The sequence below is a fragment of the Scleropages formosus genome, chromosome 16 (assembly GCF_900964775.1).
Source record: "Scleropages formosus chromosome 16, fSclFor1.1, whole genome shotgun sequence".
Classification (NCBI taxonomy): Eukaryota; Metazoa; Chordata; class Actinopteri; order Osteoglossiformes; family Osteoglossidae; genus Scleropages; species Scleropages formosus.
In genome coordinates, this window is record NC_041821.1 from 12,595,474 (window position 1) to 12,609,571 (window position 14,098).

The 14,098-nt window shown below is 44.7% G+C and overlaps 1 protein-coding gene across 1 annotated transcript; it reads right to left on the bottom strand.

Moving 5' to 3' along the window:
• Positions 1-395: 395 nt before the first annotated feature.
• On the bottom strand, positions 396-3,042 carry adra2c (adrenoceptor alpha 2C). The gene has a single exon (XM_018737852.2). It carries the CDS (start codon positions 2,631-2,633, stop codon positions 1,305-1,307), a length of 1,329 nt encoding a protein of 442 aa, XP_018593368.2. The 5' UTR covers positions 2,634-3,042; the 3' UTR covers positions 396-1,304.
• Positions 3,043-14,098: the final 11,056 nt, after the last annotated feature.

The following is a 14,098-nucleotide window of genomic DNA, read 5'->3' on the forward strand; positions in this document are numbered from 1 at the left end:
AATTGTAAAAAATAAGGTGTCTGGAAATATTTGTTGAGCAAAATTAACAACAGATGTTTTATTTCTGTGTTATTTCGAAAAACATGGCATGCGTTACAAAACATATACTTCATAGTATAAGCGCTACACTGTCTGCAAATTTCAAGAAAAGGTCCCAAATTACACTAAGATAACAATTCTGAGGGTCAAGGCTAGGTTTTCCACACTAGCAACTGACCTTCAGTCTGCTATATTATACCGCATATTTCAAACGTTCCCATTTTCAAGCTGAATTATATTGTTCCCTGTCGTGTAACCTGGAATTTACAAAAGAACTATAACACAAAAAGAACTATAACACAAAAATAAAAAATATTTTATAAAATTATGTGGTATAATTTATATCTCTGCACGGCACTTGCATGATAGTTTATTCATCTTCAAATATACTTCAGTGACATATATATAAGAAAGAATGCAGCTTTTCATGAATACCCTTGACAACTAATTCTGAATGCAAAACATGAACATATTCCTTGAATCAACAGAGTGGCAATCATTTGTGGTGTCAGCATGTGTCATTTGTATCAACTTTCACCTCCTCAGCGGCAAAGAAAAAAATAAATACCTTTGATTCGTGGCTGTCTTTTTTAAATACCCACTGATGGCATCCAGTTAAAAAATAAAAAGTTATGTTGACTAATATTACACAGAGAACAGATTGAACGACAGCACAACAGTTTGAATGCTAGCCCTCTTCGCAGTTCTGCAAGAGATCTCCGCTCCCTGGGGAACGTTCAGCTTTTTCACAGGCACAGCGAGATAACACACAGATTTAATTTGCTGCTCTGAAAAGCTGCAGTTGCCCCTTGTTTTTGCAGTAGCCGGTTTGGCAGGTGATGCTTCCTATCATCAGACGGGTCACTCTGGTGAACTAGACACCTTGAGCTGAAGACAGAAGAAGGTCTCTTACATCATTATGCTTTGAAAGCCCAAAAGCCTTATGTGCAAATTGGCAATATATAGATGCATCAAAACTTTTAGCAACCGCCTGCAGAGAATGACAAGGATATGACATGATTTCCCGCAAGAGTGCACAATCTGTTTGGTTGATTTACAGTACAGCACTGTAAACATGAAAGTAAACTGTCAAAAGTATTCTCACATTAGTCCTTCAAAACGGAAAGAACGTCTTATAGCTAAATTTGGACTTAATCATTTTTAGATTGTCAAGGCCAGGAAAGCAGTGGAAGGTCACCACACGGTCAGCGTCACTTGCTTTAGTACAGTGGCATACACGGTAAGGGTCACCAGGCTAAACCTGTTCAAGATTTTTTCCAAGACTTGCAGAGAATTTTTTGGAATGCTCTCCGGAAGTCTTGGTTGAAGATGGTGTAAATGACAGGATTCAGTGAGCTGTTGCAGTAGCCAATCCAAAAGAAGAACTTAAAGAGTGTCTCTGGGATCTTACAAGATTCCCGGCAAACCCCATACAGGCTGTAGCTGAAGAAGAAAGGAAACCAGCAGACCACAAAGACCCCCATTACAACTGCCAGCACAAAGGTGAACCTCTTCTCCCTCGCCTGGGAGATTTTCTTGCGAGACATTGTGTTCCTCCTCCGCCGGCGTGAGGAGAAAAGCTCCATGGATTTGTTACTGGCCCTGGACATGCGGCTGGAGTGTTTGGAGAGCGAGCTGCTCTTTCGGCCCGCCCCCCTCTCCTTCTTGGAGCTCCCGTCCTGCGGCTGCTTGGTTTTCTCATCTGAGGAGCTGCTCTCCTCAAGGTCCAGCTCATCCTCCTCCCCGGGCTTCTGCTCGTTGGCCATGGGTCGGCAGTGTCCGTTCTCCTTGTCACCATTTGCGTTGCAGGAGGTGCCTTTGTTCAAGCCGTTCTCAGCGTGGGCGCTCCCATCTGTCCCGTGCTTCTTCTCGGACATGTTCCTTCTCCTGGTTTTGGCCACTTGGTATATTCTTATGTACACCAGGATCATGATAATACAGGGAGCAAAAAAGGATCCAATGCTGGAGGAGAGGATGTACCAGGTTTCATCGTTTAACTCGCACTGCGGGTGGTCGATGTTGTCCGTGTTTCTGTCCATCGAGATTAAGGGCGGGAAAGAGATGACCGCTGAGATGAGCCACACCACCACGATCATGCACTTCACCCTTCTAGGTGTCCGTTTCAGGTTGTACTCGACGGCTTGCGTTACGGACCAGTAGCGGTCCAAGCTGATAGCGCACAGATGCACGATGGAGGACGTGCAAAAGAGGACATCTAAGGCCAAGTAAATGTCGCACCAAACTTTGCCGAAGAACCAGTATCCCATGAGTTCGTTGGCCAGCGAGAAGGGCATGACCAGAGTGGCCACCAGGATGTCCGCGCTGGCCAAGGACACCAGGAAGAGGTTCTGGGGCGGCTTCAGCGCGCGGCTCGTGAGCACCGCGATCACCACCAGCACGTTGCCCACGATCGTGAACGCGATGAGGAAGCTGACGAGCGCCGCGAGCCCGGCCGTGGAAGCCAGCGAGTACCTCCCCCCCGTGCCCTCCTTCGACAGCGGCGGGGCGTGTGGAAACGTTACAGGTGACGCGTTACTCGCGCCCGACAAATTAAAGAAATCCATCTCGCTCGACGCCTCCGTTATAAAATCCATCGTAAAAAAAGTGTGTTTCACTCACTGCTCCACTGAAAATTATTTCCCGACAGTTTCACATGACTCACGCTGGTACTGATGGTGCAGCCCTCGCGCCGATCACCTTATTCTTCTTTACCTGTTCGCGGCTCTTCTCCGAGTTCATCATTCCCCCACCTGGAGCGCGCTACATGGGGCAGAGAAAGGCGCGCAGCGCGCGGCTGCCGGGGGACCCGCTCCGCGCGCTCATTCCGTGTGTTTAAAGGCTGTTTAAATCCCCCTCGTTTGCAGCGGGTCTCCGCTCAGTCTGTCCGGTTCCTCCAGCGATGCTCTCTCTCTCTCTCTCTCTCTCTCTCTCTCCCTCCCTCTCTCTCTCCCCAGTCTCGAGCGCTTGCACATCAAAGCGCGCGCCGCCAGCATCGCAGCGTCGTCCACGTGCCGCTCCCGCTAAACTGACCGAGTCCCGCCCCGCCCCTGACAGGAGCGCGAGAACGGCGCTCGCGCGCACGGACACCGCAGTACCTTCGGGCTCATGTGAAACGGACGCGGCGAACGTTATTGTACAAATTAACAGTTTTCTTAAACATGATTACCCCGTAAAGCAGTGGCTCTTCTGGTTTCTTAAACTCGGGTTGCCTTTGTATATTTTTATAGCATAAAATGTGACGAGAATTTGACAAGCAAAGAGAAATTAAGTATTTTCTGCTTTAACTAAGGAAGGAAAAATACAATAACAAAATCCCCCACAGCAGCTGATCATAATTCACACTCAGTGATCAATTCAACCTGATCACGGACGCATAACGAACAGGTAAACCGCACGAAGCCCAGCGGAGCCACCAGGGCGCGTGCAGCGCTGCTCCGGTCCCTGCTCACACTGGAGGTCACTGTTGCAACGCTGCAAGCGGAACGAGTGACGGGGCTCCGCCGCCTATTAGTCCCGATACTGCGCGTACGGCGGAGCCTCGCGGAACGTGTGCGTCTTACAGGGCTCCACGGCTGCACACACGTTTGATCAAAAGTGTCACTTCATGCTTATAATATTTCATATGAGGGATTTTGAAGTCGCTAATTAAACAGTCTTTTTCTGCAATGTAATTTAAGTAATAACTCTGATCTGGAGGCCAACATGATGTTGCAATAATAAGAGCGTGAATTCTCCTGATATGAGCCTTACTGTTGAGCCCCTATTGCAGAGTGTGTGTCTAGGATTGCTGAAGCGCTGTCTTAAACACACTCGCAAGCAAGGAGATAGAGAACAGGTCTCAGAACATTATTAATAGTGTTGTTATTGTCCCACATACACACAGAATATGAAAACATTGTTTAATGGCCTGGCACAAAGCAGCAAGGCAAGAGAGAAGGAGAGGGAAGAAAACACACAAAACCATCAAAGTGACACCCGCTTCATTACCCAAATTAGCCCACACTGACTGGACTGTGAAATGCAAACATCACAACAAACAGATATCATAAGAGCAACTGTAGTTATACAAAAAAGTCAGGATCTATCTGTGTCCACATGAAAACAGCAGAAGGCTGCTCTGATTAATATTTTCCATTTATCTGTGTGTTTTTTTTTTTTTTTTTTTTTTGGTATAAATACTCCTCTATGGCCAAAACTCTTTGTACTGACTTGCATAATTGGTAAATTGATGCACTCCTTTTCTCTCCCCGGGTTCTTTTCAGTATTAAGTTGCAGAGTTTCCTACTTATTGATCATGTGCTTATGCTTGAACACCTACCATTAATCACCTCTGTGCAGTCTGAATAATAAACAGTCAGTTAGCCAAATATTTCTCCGTTTACAGGAGAAATATACGGTAAGTTTTCTGTACTGAGTTCAAACCCTAAACCCTAACCCTGCCTCCACCGTTGCTGAATGACAATTTCGCTAAAGGACTCTAACATTTTTTTGAAATAAACGTCTCCCCATAACCTAGTCGGATTCTCTCTCTTAATGTCACCGGGTTTCACCATGAGTCGAGTAATTGAGTAAACATAGATGCCATTCTGGTGATTTCCTCCTTGGCACTGAGACAGCTATTTCACTGTACCTGAGGCACCAGACATATTTCACTGTACCTCAGGCTATATATGGATGTGAGACAAAAAAAAAACAGCTGGCTTTATTTACAGCTCCTATGAGACTGGCATATCTTGGAACTTCTCAGTCTTTGAAGAAACCTGGGCTTTTGTCGCACCGGATCTTTTAAATACATGCCAGAACGAATCTCTCTGTATTTCGTCTTTAAGGGCGGAAGCGTGGAAGCATGTTTTCAAGGCGTGCTGTCCACAACGAATCTGCAGGGTTCGGCATCTGCTTCAAAGTATGTGAACCCCATAGGGATTGTCGTTCTTCTTGTGTAAAGTATTAAAGTAAACTGATAAAATCTCAAACCTTAAACTTATAAAATGAATAAATGGTTATGATTTACACACTTGATTCTACTCACATATTAGGTTTAACCAGTGCAACAGGGGTTCACTTATTTTTGCACCTGCACTACTTCTGCTTTTTTCTACTACATGTGGAACTGGTAATTACACACCTGTTATGTCAGATGGGAAAGACTGCTTCTCATTGAATAACAATTTTGTGGTCAAACCAGGGAACCCAAGAGGTTCACATACTTTCGAGCAGCACCGTACTAATTTATGGTGGAAGAAGGATATCTGTGTGAAACCCTCAGCCTTGCTGCATTTTGGGTGGAGTGGACAGATCTACAGTCCTCCTTCTCCAGCTGCGGTCTTGCTGTAGCTGCAGCTGATGAAGGCTTCACCTGTGTTTAACAGTGCAGACCCTCTTTCCAGCAGCTCCTGAAAGGCTAACGCACACCGTGCCATCGGGGCACAATCTGCAAGGGTTGCTTTCACGATCTGCTGGCTGTCCTGCTGAGCACCTAAACGGCCCATCGGGGGAGCTGGGGGTTTTCTCCGTACTTTTCCCTGTTAAGTACCAGCGGGGCGTCTGCGGTATTGCTCCAGCTGCGTGGATGCAGACAGTCCCGGTGAGAGGAAGACCGCGGGGTCAGCGCCAGTCTGGCAGCCAGGCGAGAGCATGGAGAGCACGCTCATCAGAAACGGAGGGGTGACTTCTAAAAGCCCTGCTGGGTGTGTTGGGCTCACGTCATCAGTCGGGCAAGGAGGCTCTGCAGACGGCTGCGGATTATGAATGAAGAATGAGAACGCAGCATTGGCGGCCCTGACTTTTGTCAAAATGACAAAGCACAGACTTCCCCCCCGCAGTGCTCTGATTTAGTTTTAATCATCGTAACTGTACCCTAACGTGCATACATTTAAATACATTAACTAATGAGTATAATAATGTGCTCACCCTGAAAGGGTGCTGAGCCCCAACAAAAGTTAATAAGAATCCAGTGAATACTTTATCTTAATCCATGAACTCAAATTTTTCTCCTCATACAGTTTAAGCATGCATACAGCTTCATATAAAATTAAAGCAATGATACGCTAGTTGTGTAATTCACTGACTCTGTGCCCCGCAGGTTTCCAGGTCAGGAAGATGTTTTGCAGTATTCTGAGTCATACTGAGCATTTTCTGTATCCTGTCCCTCCAGAGCTAATGGGGAATACTATTTCCAGGTCACTCCTTCATTATCCCCGGTGGGCCCAGTAGAATTTGCTAAATTTGTTTCTTGGTTTCCTGTTTACTCAGTGGCGAACGCAAGAAATGGATCCCACTAATACACACCTCTGACAGTTAGCCAGTTCATCTTGCATGGGCTTTTTGAACAGTATCGGATCAGCCTGCACAGAGCAGTCGCCGCATAATTTCATCAAAATCAATTTACACATCTGTTGACCTTTCATAACTCATAAATCAGAATATTATGAATATACGACTGTCATATGAATGTATGCAGCAGTTAATGTATGTGTGTAACATACATGGTTTTTCATGTTCATTGCTTAGCAAATTCCTGTGATTCTGTCAAACCTGGTATCATTAGCCAATGTTTCACTGTAAGCTGTTCGGACTGGGTTGCGGTGGGTTTTTAGTCTAAACTTTTAACTTGCTCAGCAAATTTATTGTTACCCCTGGCCCTTTCCCGAGGAAGGCACCTTTTATCTTGTTTGTCTGTGACTCTTGCCTTTGTTAAGGATTTATTTCTTCCCTTACTAGATGTGAGGCATCCTTGGGTACCCCTCATTTCACGCTAGGTCAACATTTACATCCACATTATGTAAAGAAAACAAATTTTTCTTACATGTATAATTATTATTCATGCAGCTTAGCCATAGTTTTATTCCTTTTGCCATTCTCTTCTTCCTCACTTGAAGGCCCAAGTAAAGATGATCATTTTATCGTAGGAAAGCTGGATTTGTACATGGACAGATGTTGGCAGTGCTGCAATTGTCTGTTTCCTGACCTAGAATACAAGCAGTTTTTGGTATTTATTTTTTAGTGCAATGAGTTATTTCTCAAAGAGTGGGATTAGTGGTTTGTTTTCTCCTGTAATGTGTTGTTCTTTCACTAGCCTGTCTTCCTACGATAAAGTTGCATGATTTATTTAATGCGCTTAGTGGGATATCTCTTTAAACACTTTCTACACCCGTCTGTCATCAGATCACCAGGAGGTACAAGCTCAGTCCTTCTGATTTAATTCCTGTTTCATACTATCTCTTATACTCTTAGAGTGAAAATCCAGATTCGGTGCCACATTTTCCCTGGCGCAGAACGTATATCCTTTCACATGTAGAACTTGGAACAGGGAGCCCCAGTGCTTGTAATTCAAAATGCTACACTACGGGGGACACGATAGAATGATACGTCCCTGACTGAGTCTCTCACTGTCATTTCAGCCTCTGAACTGAAAAGCACTGCAAGCCCTCTTTTTGGCACCGGCGAGAAACAGATCCGCTCGGTGCAGGAGAAGCATTCAGGGTGATGCTGTTGGGCTCATTTGGTGTTAATGAAGCCATTAGGATCAGCTCCAGAGAGAGGAACAGGTGTTCGCCATCCCCCAACGGCTCATACCTATTCTGTAGGCTTGACCATGATCACAGAGCCCAGCAGTCCCCACAGTCGGTGCAATGCATTGCTTGCGTGCTCCTGAAGGATGTGAGTCCCAGTCTTGGAGGCTGATGGTATTACAGATGCAAGCTGACTCATAAAGGAAGTCCAAAAGGCTTGTTCTTATTTGGGACACAATGGGAGAGCAAAAGGCAAAAACTGTAAACCATTCTGGATCTGAATAATAACAGGGCTGCAGGCAGTGTAGTGTGCTGCGATAGATTTGAAACCTGAAGACTGGTGGTTGAAGTGCCTTAAGAGACCTTATTTTAGAACCAGATGAGCGAGGCACATAGCATAGATTTAATGAGTTATGTAAACAGGTAAATTCAACAGCATTAGCTATTCCACAAAATAATAATCAAATAGTACAGCATCAAGTTATGCTTTGAGTAATGCTGTACTTGCAGTAAAGAACTTCTGCTTCTCTTTTAGAGAAAATAATAGATTGAAAGGATAGTATGGTGGCACAGCAAGTAGTGCTGCTGTCTCATAGCACTTCGGTGGTGCGAGAGGATGTGGGATTGATCCCTGCTCAGTTTGTGTGGAGTTTGTATGTTCGCCCCGTGTCTGTGTGGGTTTTTCTCCGAGTGCTCTGGTTTCCTTCCACACTCCAAAGACATGCTGTTCTGGTTCATCCACAGTGTGTGAGTGACAGAGAGAGTGTGTGTGTTCCACTGATGTATAGATGAGTGACCCAGTGTAAATAGTGTATCTGGCAGTGTAAGTCACCTTGGTGAATAAGGTGTGTGGGCTGATAACACTACATAGAGTTCGTTGGAAGTTGCTTTGGAGAAAAGTGTCTGCTAAATAAATAAATGTAATGGAGATGTTGGTTAGGCTGATAGTGAGTATGTATTATTGCACTGTGGTTGGTCTGTGTATATATGAGTGTGTGTGTGTGTGTGTGTGGTCTCTTCTTTCTGTACAAATAGTTGTGACAGGTTAATTATGGCTCTTTGTGTTATCTTGCTCAAAACTGACAAGGGCACTGTGATCCTGTGGAATTTTAATGACGTTGAAACAGGTCCTAATGAATCACAGGATTAAATATTTAATTACCACATCTTTTCAACTTAACACAATTCCCATTTCCTATTTGCACAGAAATGAAATAAGTCATTATTACAGGGCATTTGAGAAGGAACAATTAAAAATAAGTATTGAATACATATTAAAGTTACATTTTACAGAAGGTTGTTTCAGTACTTATTAAATAATGTGCTTGTGTTAGAGTCAGAACAGCCAGAACCATAACTGGAAGTTTCACTAATGACAAAATCAACATATTTATGGAATTTTTGTGCACAGAACCATAACAGCTTTCTCTTTTTTACAATTGTATATGGAGTCATGGTAGGTGTTAATGAGTCATTATTGCTTACAGAATCAAGTTTTACAGCAGAACGGCATACGATTTGAAATTCCTCCCACTGTTCTCAATATACTGATCATTTGTTTTTATTGGCTCGGCTTTTAAAGGCTGCACATTTGCAAATGTACAGTGCTAATTGCAAAAGAAGTGCCCTTAAAAGTGAGATAAGCAGATGCGCTGAGCATCTATGAATCCACAGCTTAAGTGTGGGAGAAAGTCATAAAGGCCAAGATGCAAAATTTAGCTTTTTTACATTTTTTAGCTTGCAGATGCCCTCTGTGTTTACAGCCTCGCTGGAATAACCAGGCTGCAGAGATCAATACCTTTGTTGCAGTGCATTCTGTTAAGGGTTATTTAAAAGTTTTCCAGTGAACTGGGCCCTCTCCAAGATGAGAGTCTGCACCGCCTTTCAGGTTAACACCTACAAAACGAAGCAATTGTGAGTGCGTCAGCGTGCTGACGCTTTGCACCCGTAGCATCGCAGCTCTTGTCGTTCCCTTTCTGTTATCCACTGCTGCACGCTTGGCTGCAAATCGCAGTTCTGCCCATGCTGTTTGTCAGGCAGTTGTCTCTATCCAGGGATGTCCCCGCCGTGCACGCTCATTCATTCGTGAGCAGCAGGTGGCTCCAGGCTCAGGTGTGCTCCCCCACAGTAGGGCTGTATCGCTCACTGGGACAGGCAAGCTGCTCCATTGCGTCCCCTGAAGCACGGACTCTTCCCGCAGCTGGTCCTTCCTCTTTATCGTACAGTTGGACCGACGATACTGCAGTTGAATTATGGAAACAATTCACGCAGAGTGCCTTACGGAGCCATCAGTAGCACCACAAAAATGGAAACGTGTTAATTGTTAGTAATTTGCGAGTATACTGTCCTTTTCCGGCTAGGCTGCTTTTTCCACCTTCCGAGGGCACCTGATGAGTATTTATTAGTATTGGACTTTTATCAGGGTGAAGCCAGGGAAGCCATGGACTTAGATTATGCTTGTTTGACCACAGCAAAGGAAGTTTTTGTTTTCCAGTGAGTGTGGGGTAGCGTAGTGGTTGGCGCTGCAACCTTTGGACCCAGAAGTTGCAGGTTCAATCCCTGTCTCTCTCTCTGTTATACCCTTGAGTGAGGTGCTTACCCTAAATTGCTCTAGTAAAAGTCACCCACCTGTACAAATGGGTAAATAATTGTAGGTGGGTGACTTTGGGTAAGTGGGCTAACACTTTAAGTTGCTTTGATGAAAAGTGTCAGGTAAATGTAATCAATGTGCAGATGTGAACTAGAGCTTTAACCATCAAGGCTGGTAGACTGACTGCAAAATAATCCTTTTTGTTTCTGCAGTTCATATTCCAACATGTTGAACAGTAAACAAGCTAAAAAAATAAATGTTGGAAGGGGCGGTGCGGTGGCACAGCGGGCTTGGCCGGGGCCTGCTGTGCGGTGGGTCTGGGCCTCAGGTCCAGCTTGGGTGGCCTTGTGGTGGGCTGACGTCCCGTCCGGGGTGTGTCCCCTTCCCCTCCAGCCTTGCGCCCTGTGTGGTCGGGTTAGGCTCTGGTTCGCTGTGACCCCGCTCGGGACAAGCGGTTGCAGACAGTGTACGTCTACATGTATATGTGTTGGAAATCCTGCTTGCTCCTGCCAAGATCTGCAGAAGGGGCTGGGTTTTGTCCCTCATACACTTCATGCTGAAGTTTCCTCAGCATGTAAGCAAAAGCCATGTAATCTGCATGCACGAGACATGGCTGCGTGAGACTGTGCGAAAATCTTCTTGTCCGTCGCCTGTGCGGCAGATGTGGCCCTAGACAAGGAGCTGTCGTCACAATACCTTGCACTGGGAAGGCATTCATAATTCAATTACAGCAGGGTATAAATTAAATAACAATGCAAGCGCAAAGCTGCCACGGTGCACAAACAGGAGGAAAATCACTTCCAATTAATGTCACACCAGGAAAATACAATGTAATTCAAACAGAATATTGCAGCATCGCCTAAAGCGCTTTGAATGAGGTGTTTTTCACAATGCGAGCTTTGTTTTTGCCTCGAGTAACTGCATATCCATCAAATAACATAAGCTTTCCTGTGTTCCTTCTGCAAAAGTATTGTTATTTTTATTTGTTCCGTGCTTAGTATTAAAAATTGCACTCAGCTTACTTTTTGTTTTTCGTTTCTTTATTCTGAATTGTTTTAATCCATCCATCCATCCATTTTCGTTAACCACTTGTCCTGATCAGGGTCGCTGTTGTCCGGAATTTCTGGGCTCAAGGCTGCAGGGGTGGCACCTTGGACAGGATGTCATTTATTAAATGATTTAAATAATAATTCTGAGGTCAGTTGCAGGGGGTGACAGGGAGCTCTTCCTACCATTGCCACAACACCACAAGATGGCCCAGAATTAAAGGGGCGAAACATCGATGAGGGGTGGCTCCAGGGCAATGACCCTGCGGCTGGTCTGAAGGCACCTGCCGAGGAACAACAAGCAGCGCTGGTCAGCAGGAAATGCACCTACATGCATGCGCAACTCATGTATAACTGTTTAATAATGGTAAAAGTAATATTACTTCTCTCTCATTGAAGTCCAGTAGGAAGGTAGAGGTCCACATTTGCTAAAAGTGCTAGTGGCTTCTGAAATACTTCTTTAATCTCTGCACCATAGCTAGTGGGGAGACTAAACACTTAATAATTTAGTAGAAGATTTGCATAATTGCACATCATCATTTTAACCTGCTGTAAGTGGAATGACTCAAAAGGACAAGATACCAGTGTTCAGTGTAACACGTCCATACTGTAGTGCACACTTACATCAAAAGGAGTGAAAAAGCAGCTCTAAGGGTTTTTCTTACATGATATAAATGAAACCCTCTGAAAATGTAAGATCATTAAATGATTGCTCCTTTCCTGTCATCTCTGGACTTTCATCACTTCATTCCAGCTCCAGATTTTTTCCACAGAGATCTGCAGTAGTTACCACCCAGGTATTGTATGTCAAGCGGTGTGTGTTGAGCTTCTCTCAAGGATCAACCGGGATGGAGTTACCGGATCCTCTCAGGCCCCACAGCACTGCTCACCGCAGCCTGTTACGAAGGGGCAAGATCCCATCGTCCTCAAAAGTCCTGTCTGTCTGTTGTGCCAAAGGGAAGAGTAATGGACAAGGCAACAAATTATGTCTACCACCGTAATTTTCCTTGCAGTTTTCCGAGACTGCTGCTGCTTTGAATTTGAATGTTATAGAGCGGATGTCATCACTGTACCCCCCAAGGTCTGTTGAGAATTATGAGAAAATTACGATTCCCACTGTATTGCTCATTTACATTTGCGCGAGAGTGACATCAGTTAGCAAGACATAAAGTGACATTTTTAGGAAAGTTTTCAACTTGGAAAGGAATACACTCCATACCATATGTTAAAACAATTAAAGCAACTCCCGTTTGTGTGAAGAGGAATAACAAGGTAGAGGTCAAGACGTATCATGAGCGATATAGAACTGATGAGATGTGTTTCTCTTATCTTGATTCATATACAGTAGTCTGCTTAAAAGGAAAACCACTATGCCATCAGTGGACCTTTTGTTCATTCTTGAATTTTCTAGGCAGACGCCTGGGGCACATTTTGAGCAAGATTAATATAGCCTGGTGGTTTGAATGTGCAAGCCTCTTAAAGCATAAACTAATTTAAAAAATAACACTGGAGACTTAATTGTCTTTGAACACTGGAATATTTGAATGCTGGAGAGAAACTTTTTTTTTGCACATGCTGAGTAGTTCGCCAGACTGCTAGCAAAGCATAAGTCTTGTGGCAGCACTGATGTTAGGGGTCTCTTCCTTCTTGTGATGACAGTGCGTACTCCAGCCAGTTCACCTGAGGGATGGAGAAGGATCATGTGCCTCTCTGCACACGTCAAACCGAGTTGAAAGCAAATGTGCATATGACCTTCCAAAACAGCGTTATTTCCTAATTGGATGGAGAGTGTGGCAAGGCAAGCGAGCGCACAGACCTGATCGCATGTGGCATCTTTTTATTAGCAATGACAGCTTTCCATTAAACAACCACACCATTTCCATCCATAGGGAAGATGTTTTTTCTTGCAATTTTTTTTTGGGTCAAAGTAACACAGGAATTGGGTCTGTAAAGGCTGGAATCTTTCTCACCACCTGTGTGGAGCAAAGCATCATGGGAGGTCTTGCAGGGTAACAGTGGTGCTGGTTCTGTTTCAGACATAAAGGGCTCCCCTTCCACAAAGAAGGGGGAGTGCGGGGCAATATGAGAACAGGCTGTCCCACCGAGTACCACATCATTTACACTGTTCAGGTGGATAGATAGGAGAATGGCTGAGCACCCAGTAGCTCGTCACAGACGAGGAACAGAGGTGTGGACACGGTGGAGGAGAGATGCCACGAACAGTTGACCGACAGCAGGAAAAAGATATCTCCAGTCCTTTCGTGTTTCTACCCACCTGATCTCATTTCATTTCATTTTTGGAGGTTTATCAGAAAGTTCTGTCTTCCTTTTACATTTTAATAAACTGTAGAATAAGATGTAGACTAAACTGTGAGTTTTTGATGTTAGTGTGAATGATTGACAAGGTTTATACAGTATGGCAATTTAATGACATAAAGAACTGCTTTCACGCCACAGAGGCATGAAATAGTGGAGTTTATTTTTTCTCTAAGGTTGTGTTTAGTCCAAGTGGTGAAACACACACACACATTTTCAGAACCGCTTGTCCCAGAGGGGGTCACGGGGAACCGGAGCCTACCCAGTAACACAGGGCGTAAGGCCAGAGGGGGAAGGGGACACACCCAGGACGGGACGCCAGTCCGCCACAAGGCACCCCAAGCGGGATTCGAACCCCAGACCTACTGGAGAGCAGGACTGTGGTCCAACCCACTGCGCCACCACACCCCCTAAGTGGTGAAACACTCTAATGAAATATAGTCAAATATATCATAGTGGCTTTAGGTGGATTTAAGTAAGTCCTGTCTGAGAATAAAGCTAGCGGAGTAACTTATCAAAAGCTAGTTTAATAGTTAGAATGCAGTTTGTAATGCAACAAGACACAAGTGGTCCATTCGTTCAAACACCATTTCCAA

Coding starts and splice junctions, on each gene's coding strand:
- adra2c (XM_018737852.2), bottom strand. CDS start 2,633: ATGGATTTTATAACGGAGGCGTCGAGCGAGATGGATTTCTTTAATTTG.